Source organism: Pelophylax lessonae, assembly GCF_965119305.1.
Source record: "Pelophylax lessonae genome assembly, chromosome: 3".
In the NCBI taxonomy this organism is placed as follows: Eukaryota; Metazoa; Chordata; class Amphibia; order Anura; family Ranidae; genus Pelophylax; species Pelophylax lessonae.
The window spans coordinates 346,735,077-346,747,633 of NC_138770.1; the positions used below are offsets into that span (position 1 = coordinate 346,735,077).

Consider the following 12,557-nt stretch of genomic DNA (forward strand, 5'->3'; position numbering starts at 1 on the left):
TACACACGGCTGGACAATTTAAGTAAATAATCACTTGATTTATTGAGTGAATATTCTCAACTGTTTTAGTAAATTGGCCTCTAGTCTTACCAGACTTGGAATGAGACGTGGCTATCTTGCAACTGTGCTGCTCACTGTTCTGCATGCTGGAGACTCTGACATGAGAAAGCAAAGCCCCAAATTCTACCAAAAATCCACACAGGGAGACAAGTAAGTACAAGGCAAGACAATATAGTAATGGGGAAAAAATCGGTTACATGAAGTCCTTTGGCCTTTGCCTGTGTTTTCTTGAGCATGCTATGTTTTATGCATATGCATGGGTGCATGGGTTTCAGCCACAATGGCTTCAATCTCCATGGCAGTACAAGATTAGTTGTTAAACTGCAAAGACCTTAGACATAGCTTTACAAGCATAGTGGAATGATTAGATGGAGCACAATTTCCAAAAGTCGGATACATTGTAGACAGAGCAAGATGTAATATGGAAAACTGGAGTTATGTCTATCTGACCAATACAAATACTTTCAACTAGCCACGGTAGTCTGACAGTAATTTACCTAGTAATGTAAAGGCATATTGTGGTGGGAAATTAGTCAAAATTGTCTACATCCTTGTTGGTGTAGTCATTAAATCTCCTGCATTGGTGTAGTCATTAAATCTCCTGCAGTCAACAAGGGCATATTCAGTTTTTTAACCAAACATCGGTGAAGCGCATATCTCCCTTACAATCTGTTTAAACTCTTATACAACTGAATCATAAGTGTTTTGTGGACCAAGGCCCTAACTCCCCAGACATAACTGTGAGAAAATAGAATGGTATATATAGCTTATCAATATTTGTTAGTATAACTTGTCTCTTGTAACATTGCAGAAAAGTGCTCAGTAATGGTGCTCAGTAATGATGTTACACATTATTATGCTGATATTGTTAGGCTGCATATTTGTATGCAAAGTTCTTTGGCAGATAAAACAGCTTTAGATCATATGATTTGCTACAACAGGTAGAGACGGATGAAATCTGTAAGGAGGAGTCCAAAGGCATAGGTTTTTTTTTTCTTTTACATTTCTTTGAGTTAGGATCTGTCTGTTCAGAATATAATTCTCCTCTGGGCAAGTTGTGTAATGAGATAATGCAGAGGTATCAGACTTTTACCCAGAAGCCTGGAGTTGCATCTGAGTTCACTGTTGATGTTATTTAAATGGTTGGACGTTTTACCCGACATTTCCTGGTAAATTCCACATTGCAGCCTTTTGCTGCAATGTCGAGTCAGACCATCTTCTACTACAGTATTCTACATCAGATCTTGCAGGCAGTTCTCAAACATTGAAAAATTGAAAACCCCAGAATAGTGGGATTAATATAGCGCTTGCTAGTATTATTCAGGGGTGAACAATTACTTGTTCATACCCTGGATAGTAAAATTGGCAATCAAGTGGTAAAAAATATTATATATAAATAAATAGTTTTATGTGTAGATCACACAGCTATGTGGTAGTAAACCAGTGATATTCACAATTGATATGCATAAATATACCACAATAAACATCAACCTTAAATAAATACTTTGGTTAACATAAAGTGCAGGATTAGTGCCAAAATTGGTGCCAAAAAAATGTCCAAATAAACAGTTCATAGGTGACTTAGTGCATGGATAACAATTTTCAGTGCCAGGTAAGGGAAAGTGCAAGTGCTTAGTGCTGGGTCCTCCAGTAGTCCAACTGCTGGTAATTGGGCGTGACTTGGAATAGTGGGGGTATGCACTCACGAGAGGTAGTGGGTCTTAAATACCTTATGGTAAAAAGACCTTTAGAGCTTATGGCTTCCTGAGCCTGGGAGGTAACTGCTGGGCCTTGTAGTTCCCTGTGGTCCGGGATCTAATAACTATACGAAACTTCCGTGGTGGGGATGTTAACCATTTAGGAGCGGCTAATACATATAATTACACTACCAGTCCGTAAACCCAATGTTATATACACTATTTTGAATACATTATTTTGAATACATTATTTTAAATGTGAACAAGTAACAATGAGTGTCTTAGTGTAAAAATGAATAGTGATTATAAAGAATAAATATCATATTGTATATAGACAAAAATTAAAATTAAATGAATGTGTTATATAAAGTGACATCCTATTGTACCATAAGGGCAATAAAATTAAAGTAAAACCAATGATATTTTAAAGGTTAATATTAAGATAAAATTGGAATTCGATATGTTCATTATAAAATTAGCAATGCATATATCATGGACTACAGAGTGGTATAAGATAATTATATTAATAGTTAAAATAAGTGTACCTAAAATTAGGTCCTGGTAGAGGATCTCATCTTATAATAACCAGAGGTATAAATAGTAATATTTTGAAGGACAGAATATAAATATTGTATAAAAGAAATTATGTAAAAAGGTTATTTAAAAGAGATTATTTAAAAGAATTATGGCATCATATAGGGGGTTATGGGTCTGAAATAAAACAGTTTAAGTCCATATCTATATTCATTCCTAGCGGCTGTAGTGTGGATAATTCATATATCCACCTGGACTCATTTTGGGATACAGCCAATCTCATGTTTTTCCCCCTCCAATTATATTCTATTTTATCGATCCCACATACTAATAGAAGGGTAGGATCGTTGTTATGCACCAATCTAAAATGATTGGAAACGCTGTGATTTTTAAAACCTTTTTTGATATTATCAATGTGTTCGCCTATCCGTGCATAACAACGATCCTACCCTTCTATTAGTATATGGGATCGATAAAATAGAATATAATTGGAGGGGGAAAAACATGAGATTGGCTGTATCCCAAAATGAGTCAAGGTGGATATATGAATTATCCACACTACAGCTGCTAGGAATGAAGGTTTGAGTAAAAACCCAAGGAAGGAAGACAAGGTGCGTCCAATACTGCACCTCAAAGCGGTAAACCTCTTTGTGCCGGTACAGAAGTTCCGAATGGAGTCCATGCACATGGTGGTGGCATCCTTACATCAGGGGGATTTTCTTGCCGCTATCGACATCAAGGATGCCTACCTTCACATCCTAATATGTGTCGCCCATCAGTGCTTCCTCCACTTTGCTGTGGGTGAGGAGCATTATCAATTTGTGGCGTTACCCTTTGGTCCGCCTCCGCTCCTCGGGTCTTCACGAAAGTGTTGGCCCCGGTTCTAGCATTATTGCGTCAGTGGGGGATCGCGGTACTGGGGTACCTGGACGATCGGCTATTATGAGCAGAGTCTTTGACTGCCTTGTTGGACAACTTGGAGATTTCTCTGCAATCACTTAGATTGGAGGGAGTTCGGTTGGATTCTGAATACTCAGATGTCTGCTCTGGTTCCGTCCACAAGCCTGGACTATCTGGGCCTGACTCTGGATTCGTCCTCAGTCAGAGTGTTTCTTCCTCTGGAGAAACTTCAAAAGTTGCAGGAAGCAGTTCGGCTTCTGCTATCCAGCAGATGGTCGTCTCTTCGGATTTGCATGCGGGTGCTGGACCCTCGAGGCGGTTCCGTTTACACAGTTCCACAGGAGATCTCTGCAAAATGAGATTCTGATAAATTAGAACAGGGATCCTCAGTCTCTGAACAATCTGATCCTGTTGAGAGGATCCCTGGTTTGGTGGCTTCATCCCCTGGCACTTCGTCAAGGAAAATAATTTCTTCCCCTGTAGTGGACAGTTGTTACCACAGATGCCAGCCTATCCAGGTGGGGAGGTGTCCTCAGCATGGAGTGTGCCTTGGGGGTCTGGTCTCTGGAAGAGTCCAGGCTACCGATCAATGTACTGTAGCTCCGAGCGATCAGACTTTGTCTTGATCATTGGACACGTCGTCTCCAAGGGTGTCCTGTACAGATTCAAGCGGACAGTGCCATGGCTGTGTCCTATGCCAATCACCAAGGTGTCACGAGATGTGTCCTGGCAGCTCAGGAAGAAGCCGGCATTCTAAGGTTGGCAGAACGATTCATTGCAGCCCTCTCTGCTGTACAGATTCCGGTCATCCTAGTGGCCAGGTCTTGGCCTTGGCGGTTTTTTTCAATGTCCGTTGGCCACACACTCATTGGTGCATACCTTTCTACAGGGCATGAGAAGCTTGATTCCGCAGGCTCCATTGCTGCCGTGGGACCTCAATTTGGTGTTGTCAGTTCTCCAGAAGTCTCCCTTTGAAAATATTAGGGAGGTTCCCCAGCTTACGTTGTCTCAGAAGGTGGCCTTTTTGGTGGCCATTACTTCTGTGTGCAGGTTGTCCGAACTGACGGCACTGTCTGGTAGTTCACAGGGTTAAGGCAGTTCTTCGTCCATGTCCGTCGTTCCTTCCACAGATCGTCTCTGATTTTCTTCTGAATGAAGACATTGTGTTGCCCTCCCTGTGTTCCAAGCCTAAGTATCCTAAGGAAGTTGCTTTGCACTCCTTGGATGTGGTTCAGGCAATAAGGGTGTATCTGGCAGCTACGGAGTATTTTTGGAAGCCAGATTCACTATTTGTCATCATGGATGGACCTCGCAAGGGCTGGCTGCCTCTGCTGTGACCATTTTCAGATGGATCAGACAGACTGTGGTTCAGGCTTATTCTATTAGGTGTCAGGTCATATATTTATGAAAAATAAATCAAAATTAATTGATAATAAACATATATGAAAGAAGAATGTTCAAAGTGTTGTAAAAAAAAGTGTATCCTCAATATGAAATCCACATGAATTTTCCAGACACTGTGCACAGAATTACCACCACCAACATTAGAGGGGGGCTTACCAGAAATTTTGGACCCAGTTTGGCATACGCCTAGTTGGTCGGTATCAGCAGTAGTGTGTATATAACCATCCGGAAAGGAGAAAAATATCTGGATCAACTCTCGCCAACTATCACTCCAACGGCAAAATATTCCACTTTAATGTAAAATATTCCAATATCATCTGGGGTGTGACCCCAGATGATGTCTAATCAGACGAAACACGTTGGGTCTGTCGCCATTTAATGCCATTCCTTATGATCCATAGGATGTTTTATTGAAAAGCGCTTTTTATCCATCTAATTGTAAGTTTATCTGATCTTTATTAAATGTCTGTTCTGTATGGTTTTACACCATGTGGAGTTTATTATTTTATTGAGCCTATTTGGAGAAGCTTCCATCCAGAATAATTATAACTGAGTGGTCCTCCGGTTGGAATATTTTATATCAAAGTGGAATACATTGCCATTGGAGTGATGTGGCGAGAGTTGATCCAGATATCTTTTTCTTTTCCGGATGGTTATATACACACTACTGATGATACTGACTCACTAGGCGTATGCCAAACTGGGTCCAACATTTCTGGTAAGCCTCCCCCCCTAATGTTGGTGGTGGTAATTGTACGCACAGTGTCTGGAAAATTCACTCAAATTACATATTGAGGATACACTTTTTTCACAACACTTTGGACTTTCTTCTTTCATCTTCATGTTTATTATCAATTCATTTGGATTTATTTTTCATAAATATATATGCACTATATGCACTTTATATTTTCTTGGTTTAGCGCTGCACTTTTTTGTTATGATATTTACACAGATTGACTTCTGTAGTGCCAGCTGCTTTTAGGGTCTCCATTCTATTGTTTTTTACTATTTTATTGTTTTTTTACCATTTTTTATTTTGTTAATGGAGATTTCACATAAACTCATCATCTAACAGTCCTTTAATAAATAAATTAACTTTTAAAAATGCATTTTATATATAAAAAAAAAAAGTCTGCACCATGCTATATATATAAGAATAATTTCAGTGTTGCAAGAAACAAGAGTAATTGCAAATAAGATTTATAATTTGTACAAGGGTTGCACTGATACTGTTTTTTTTTTGCCGGCGAGTACGAGTACCGATACTTTTGGTCAAGTACTCACCAATACCTAGTACTTGTGCAAATGATCCGATACCTTAAACGATACTTTGCGGTGCGATTTGAACATAAACAAAATAAATAGGCTCGAATTGCACACCAAAGAATCGCATGCAATTTAAGCAGGAATGCTGTATGATTCCTGTCCGAATCGCATGGAGCTTCCCGCACCACTCTTGTGTGAACCCAGACTGAAGTCACTATGACAAGCCTGGGTTCACACAGGAATCGCACAGCATTCCTTTTTCAAATCACATGCAATTCTTTGTAGTGCGATTTGAGCCCATTCATTTTGTATAGGCTCAAATCGCACTGCAAAGGTATCGGTTTCAAGTATCAGAGCATTTGCACAAGTACGACTACTTGTGCAAATGCTTAGTATCGGCACCAATACTGGTATTGGTATTAATGCAACCCTAAATTGTACCGATCTTAACATTAATTTAAACATTTTAGTATTGTAAGTAACAGCAAAGTTATTGCTGAATCAATAGGCCAATAGTTGAAATGAAAGTGCCTGAAAAGAACTACATGATAAAGTATTAACAACACTTTTCTGGTTTGGCCCTTTAAAATGGCCAGACCCAGATAAAAATTTCCTCCCACCAGTTAGTGGCAGTTTTAGACATGATGGTGGCAGATTCAGGTAACTCTTTATAGCACCACTTATGCAAATTGGTGCTATCGCTGCACCGGATTCAAAAATAATTTCCTCCAGTTTGTAGATATTAAACTGCACATAATTAAGTCCAACTTGGCTAACTGAGATAGCCAAAGTGTCTACCATTGACATTGACATTAACCATTGACACAGTCAGTGACTTGAGCCTCAGGTCTGCTCCCTTCTTGTGGTTGATGTGTGGATTTTATAGTCAAAAGGAGGTTATCTATTGGCTAAGAAATCCACCCATTGACTGCTGCCAATCATAAGAGAAATGGACCTGATGGGGAGGTGGTTTTTCTGAATCCCCATCAGGCTCAGTTCCCTGCTACAAAACTCCTCAGCCCCTGTGCTGTCTGTGCGCTGAGGGATCTCAACTGCAGTGAGGATGAAATATCTGTATGGACACTCCAATCTCAGTGAACATCCCCACATGGTGATTGCCACAAATGTGTGTGCCTGTTTCCAACAGGTACATTAATCTGTCGTGTGGCCCACACTGACATTTGTGGTGCAGAGGCATAATTACATAGTTAGGTTGAAAAAAGACACAAGTCCATTTAGCTCAACCAACTAATGGACTTTAAAGTTATTATAAAGCTACATTTTTAAAATGAAAATAACGAACATGTTGTACTTGCCTGCTGTATGCAATGGTTTTGCACAGAGCGGCCTCAAACCTCCTCTTCTGAGTTCTCCTGGCAGCGATGTCCACTCCTGCTCCTCTCCGAGTGTCCCCATAGTGAGCTGCTTGCTATGGGGCACTGGTCTGAGCATGCTCCCAAGCCAGGGATCTGCCCACTGCTCCCTTCTCACAGGATTTGAAATTAAAGTAGAAACCTTTTGCCCTTAGAATCACTTTAATTCTAAAGGTGGACACTCTTTATAATTGTTTAGAACTGCTCCACTGATAATCATATGATAAAGAATTCTCCATACAGATTATGTGCAGTTTAATATACAAGAAAGGATCCAAAAAGTCCTTCATGGGAATTGGTAAAAGGTATAGCACTGCCCTAATGGCATGTAGATTATTGCTGTATGCCCTTTGGCTAGCCAGCTGGGTATCAGGAACTGTTGGTTTAAAATGTTGAATTGGCCTATTAGGTACAGTCATATAACTAGCTTGCATACATCTGTTTAAGGTTGGGTTCACACTGATGCCAATTGGATGTGAGTTTCCCCGTATACAACTCGTAGGACAAGAGACTGTGACTGGCTCTCAATGGAGCCGGTTCACACATCCCAGAGTGGCCATGGAGTGCATTGCACAAGGGTCCTGCGCGTCTTCGGCTACATTCCAGGCCTGAATTGAGGCAAATATTCGGGCCTAATTTGTCCCTGAAATGGAGAACAGGGACGCACCAGACCCCTGCTGTGAGCCGTGTCTCCACACAGTGTGAACCCAGATTTAAGCATTTTCCCCGTTATCACCACTCGATTTTGACAATAGATTATGCAGTGTAGCAGACTAACAGGGAAGAGCTGTAAAGAACACAAACTCTGCCTCTCCTTACTTACAAATCCTATTTTATGAAGACTTGTCAAGAAGCTTTGTCATGAGAAATGCAAGGAGGCTTTTGTTGCTCACCTCTTCTGAAATTGTTAGTTGTTTGGTTGTGTTGCCTACCATTTTATTCAATCCACTGAATCAATAACACAGAACACAAAGACAGATGCCAAGTATTTTTGTGAGTTGTTCTGAATTTTTACTGGGTTAGAGACATAGGAAATATTGGGGAAACTCTTGGGTCAGCTTATTAACCAATCAACTAGAACGTTTTACAAACAGGGCAATGGCAGGCCCGATATTCTCTTTAAACAGATCCCAGTATTTGAAAAAAAAACATATACTGTATGTTGCTAATAATTTTTGTAATAGAGAAATATTAGCTTGTAAATATTTGTCACACATACACTAAGAATTTTAAATTAGTGATGCTTTTTACCTTTTTCATATAAACTGGAGAATGACTCCATCTGTTGTCTGAAAAACGTAAAACTTTTCCAAAAGCATTTACAGTTGTAAAACCACAACATCATGTCATGACATCTTACAAACTGGCTTCTTGAGTCTTTATTAGAATTTGATTGACACATGACCCTGCAAAAGGGTCGTAAAGATGTACTGTATTACCCTGGTTTCAATGGTGTATATATACTAGTCTTCACACTGTGTATATCTATGAAATAGGGTAAAAAGTAAGACAAAAAATCCTGCACCCAATGCACAGTCTTCCTTATTTTTATAACAGTATCTGATATATGATTTAAAGACTTGGAGTTAGCCTCAAACAGAAATACATAACTTTGTGTTTTTTTGTTTTTTTTTGTTGGCAAGCAAAATATTCAAGCTTGCTCATTGATAAAATAGAGAGCTTGTGTCGTTGTCTTATTTGTGTGACCTGTGTAAAATCATTATGGTTTACTCATTTAGCCAGTTGAAAGTATATATTGGTATCTTTCACATGTGGCTTTTTACACAGCATCATTTTTTTTTCCACTTTATATCTGTAAATCAGGGTGGTATGAGTTCTGTTTACGGATCAGTTTCTGAAATCTAATTTTTGGGTTATTTTATCTTTTTAGGATTCCATACCAAAAATAAACACCAAAGCAAGTCTGATTTTGCATATAATGATTTACCTAAAGTGTTGGTATTTGCTTCTGTATTAATTCATTGGATTTGGTTTATGGGCTTTCATACTGTAGGAATCCGATTCCCACTGAGTTCTAATAATAACATATTATCTCTTTAGATTCCAGCAACAAGAAATTCAAAAGTACAATACAGAGAAGCACAGAAACAGGAATGGCAGCTGAAATGAGGAGTCGTATGGTCCGCCAGCCAAGCAGAGAGTCAACAGATGGAAGTATTAACAGCTACAGCTCTGAAGGAAAGTAAGTATACAGTGTGGCAAGATGAATAACACAGTGTCTGCCATCGGTAGCAAATTGCAGTGAAAAGTCATTTGGAGTTAGGTTGGAACCTTAGCTCCTAGAATCATAGGCAGATGTTAGAATCTGACAAGTGTGACATTTAACCACTCCACTTGATCTCCGAAAAAAAGAATATACCCCTTCATGACCAGAGCATTTTTTGCTGTTCAGCACTGCGCTACTGTGCTACTTTTTTTGCTATTCAGCACTGCTACTTAACTGCCAATTGCTCGATTTTGCAACACTGTACCCACATGAAGTTTATATTATTGTTTTTACACAAATAGAGATTTTTTTTGGTGGTATTTGATCACCATTGGTTTTTGTATTTTTTGCGCTATAAATGAAAAAAGACATAAAATTAAAAAAAAACAATATTTTTTGTTATAAACAATATCCAATAAAATCAGATTTTGTCATAAATTTAGGCCAAAATGTATTCTGCTACGTGTCTTTGGTAAAATAAAATCCCAATAAGTGTATATTAATTGGTTTGTGTGAAAGCTATCGCATCTACAACTATGGTATATATACAGTACTGGAATTTATGCAGCTTTTACTTTCTGACTGCCTATCACATTTGAGGTGCTAACATACCAGGGCAGTGCAAACGCCCCCAAATGACCCCTTTTTGGAAAGTAGACACCAAGGTGTTTGCTTAGAGGCATGTTAAGTGCATAAAAGATGTTTTTGTTTTTTGGAAAATGACTAAATGTTTTAATATGTGGTATACGTGAAATTACACCCCCAAAACACATTTTGCTACTTCATCCATGGGGATACCATGTGTGAGACTTTTTGGGGGCCTAGCCGCGTACATTCCCCCAAAATCTACAGACCATCTTAAGGCTTTCAAAGGGCGTAATTCCCTAACTTCATTTCCTGGCTACCTATCCCAGTTTTTAAGGTCCAGAAATGCCAGGACAGTACATACACCCCTGCCAAATTACCCCTTTTTGGAAGGCAGACACCCCAGGCTATTTGCTGAAAGGCATGTTGAGTGCATGGAAGAATTTATTTTTTGGCTCAAGTTTTTGGAATATGGCAAAAAAAGTTGTAAATTTAACAAGATATGTCTCACACATGCCATGGGTATATGTGGAAATACACCCCAAAACACATTCTGCTACTTCTCCTAGGTATGGGAATACCACATGTGAGAGACTTTTTGGCAGCTTATCCATGTACAGGCTATATTTGTGGCTAGAAATTAGATATTTAAAATACTCGGCATATCTCTTAGCAAATACATTGTAGTGTTTACTTTCCAAAAAAAGTATTTTCTAAGAGGCATGGCAAGTATTTGTTGGCACGAGTTTTTGAAAAATAAAGAATGAAAAGGAAAATGTATTTTTTATTTTCTTTTTCAAAACAAAAAAAGAGATCTGCACAATACTTACCATGCCTCTTATCAAATTCCTTGGAGTGTCTACTTTCCAAAAAGGAGTCATTGGGGGGGGGGGGGGGTAGTTGGGATAGTTTGTACTATCCTGGAATTTTAAGAAACCGTGAAAGATAGTCAGGAAGTGAAATTAGGAAATAATGCCCTTTGAAAGCCTGAAGGTGGTCATTGGATTTTGGGCTCCTGTACATAGCTAGGCTGCCAAAAAGTCTCTCACATGTGTTATCCCCATATTTGGGAGAAAAAACAGAATGTGTTTTGACATGTAATTCCACATATACCCATGGCTAGCTTGAGAAATATCTAATTAAATTGACAACTGTGTGTAAAATCTTTTTTTCTCATTTTCCAAAATTTTGTGGCAAAAAATAAAATCTTCCATGGACTAAACCTGCATCTCAACAAATATCTTGGGGTATCTTCTTTCCAAAAAGGGGTGATTTAGGGGAGATGTTTGAACTGTCCTGGTAATTTATGCCCAATATTAGAAGCCTCTGCCACACATCATCCACTCTTCTAACCACTTGAAGACCAAGCCTTTTCTAAAGCTTTTTGTTTACATGTAAAAATCAGTAAGTTTTGCTTGAAAATTACTTTGAACCCCCAAACATTATATATATTTTTTTAAAGCCGACGCTCTAGAGAAAAAAAATGGTGTTGCAATTTTTTTTCATGTCACACAGTATTTTTGCAGTGGTTTTTCTGACAATAATAATACACTTTTTTTTAATTTTCATGACAAAAACACAATATAATTCCCAATTGTTTGGTAAAATATAAAAGATGATGTTACGCCGAGTAAATAGATACTAAACGTGTCACTCTTTAAACTTGTGCATGCTTGTGCAGTGGAACCAACTACATACATTTTTAATATCCATAGGCAACCCTTTAAAAGTCTTTACAGGTTACCAGATTTTTAGAGGAGGTCTAGTGCTAGAATTACCGCTGTCGATCTGATGTTTGTGGGTAATCCCCACAAGCAGGCTGCAATCGCTGGTTACATAGTAAAACTGGGCCAGCGCTTTTTTTTTTTTTTTAATTTGTACACTGTCGCCTTAATTTTTTATTTTTTTTTGTGCTGATTTTTGTGTTTTATGTTGGCTGCACTTAGGCTTTAAAAATACCTTTGTTAGCCCTTTGAACAAGAGTAGACATCAGTTTCTGTGGACAATGTCATCACTAGTCTTTGGAACATGTTAGAAGAAGAATGTGATTCCACCCACCATTGCACACTCTCAATTAAAATATTATTTTTTGGATACAGATTGTCTTTAACATGTAACTTAATCCAAGAACATAAATGTAATATATTGCAGCTTACTGAACCTTTGGATTCTGCATGTTTTGTTCCATGTTTTTTTTTTAGGTTAAGTACATTTGCTGCATTTTAGTAACCTGAGAATTCAAACAGGGTTATCAGCTTTCCAAGCCATCTCCTTTAACCACTTGCCGACCAGCCGCTGTAGTTTTACTGCGGCAGGTTGGCTCTATTATGGGAAATGACCCAAACCAATCAATATACACTTATTGGAATTTTTTTACCAAAAATATGTGCCCGAATACATATTGGCCTAAATTGATGAAAAAAAGGATTTTTTAATTTGTTTTATTAGATATGTTTTATAGCAGAAAGTAAAAAATATAGTTTTTTTCCCGAATTGTCATTTTTTTTTGTT

At 38.4% G+C, this 12,557-nt stretch overlaps 1 protein-coding gene across 23 annotated transcripts in view; it reads left to right on the plus strand.

The window, feature by feature from the left end:
- RIMS1 (regulating synaptic membrane exocytosis 1) overlaps nt 1-12,557 on the plus strand; it is a 625,149-nt gene that overhangs the window by 569,679 nt on the left and 42,913 nt on the right. For all 23 annotated transcript variants that reach the window (XM_082249043.1, XM_082249059.1, XM_082249050.1 and 20 more), the window contains one exon: nt 9,296-9,437. In XM_082249043.1, the coding sequence (XP_082105169.1) occupies nt 9,296-9,437 (142 nt within the window). The remainder of the gene's footprint in view (nt 1-9,295; nt 9,438-12,557) is intronic.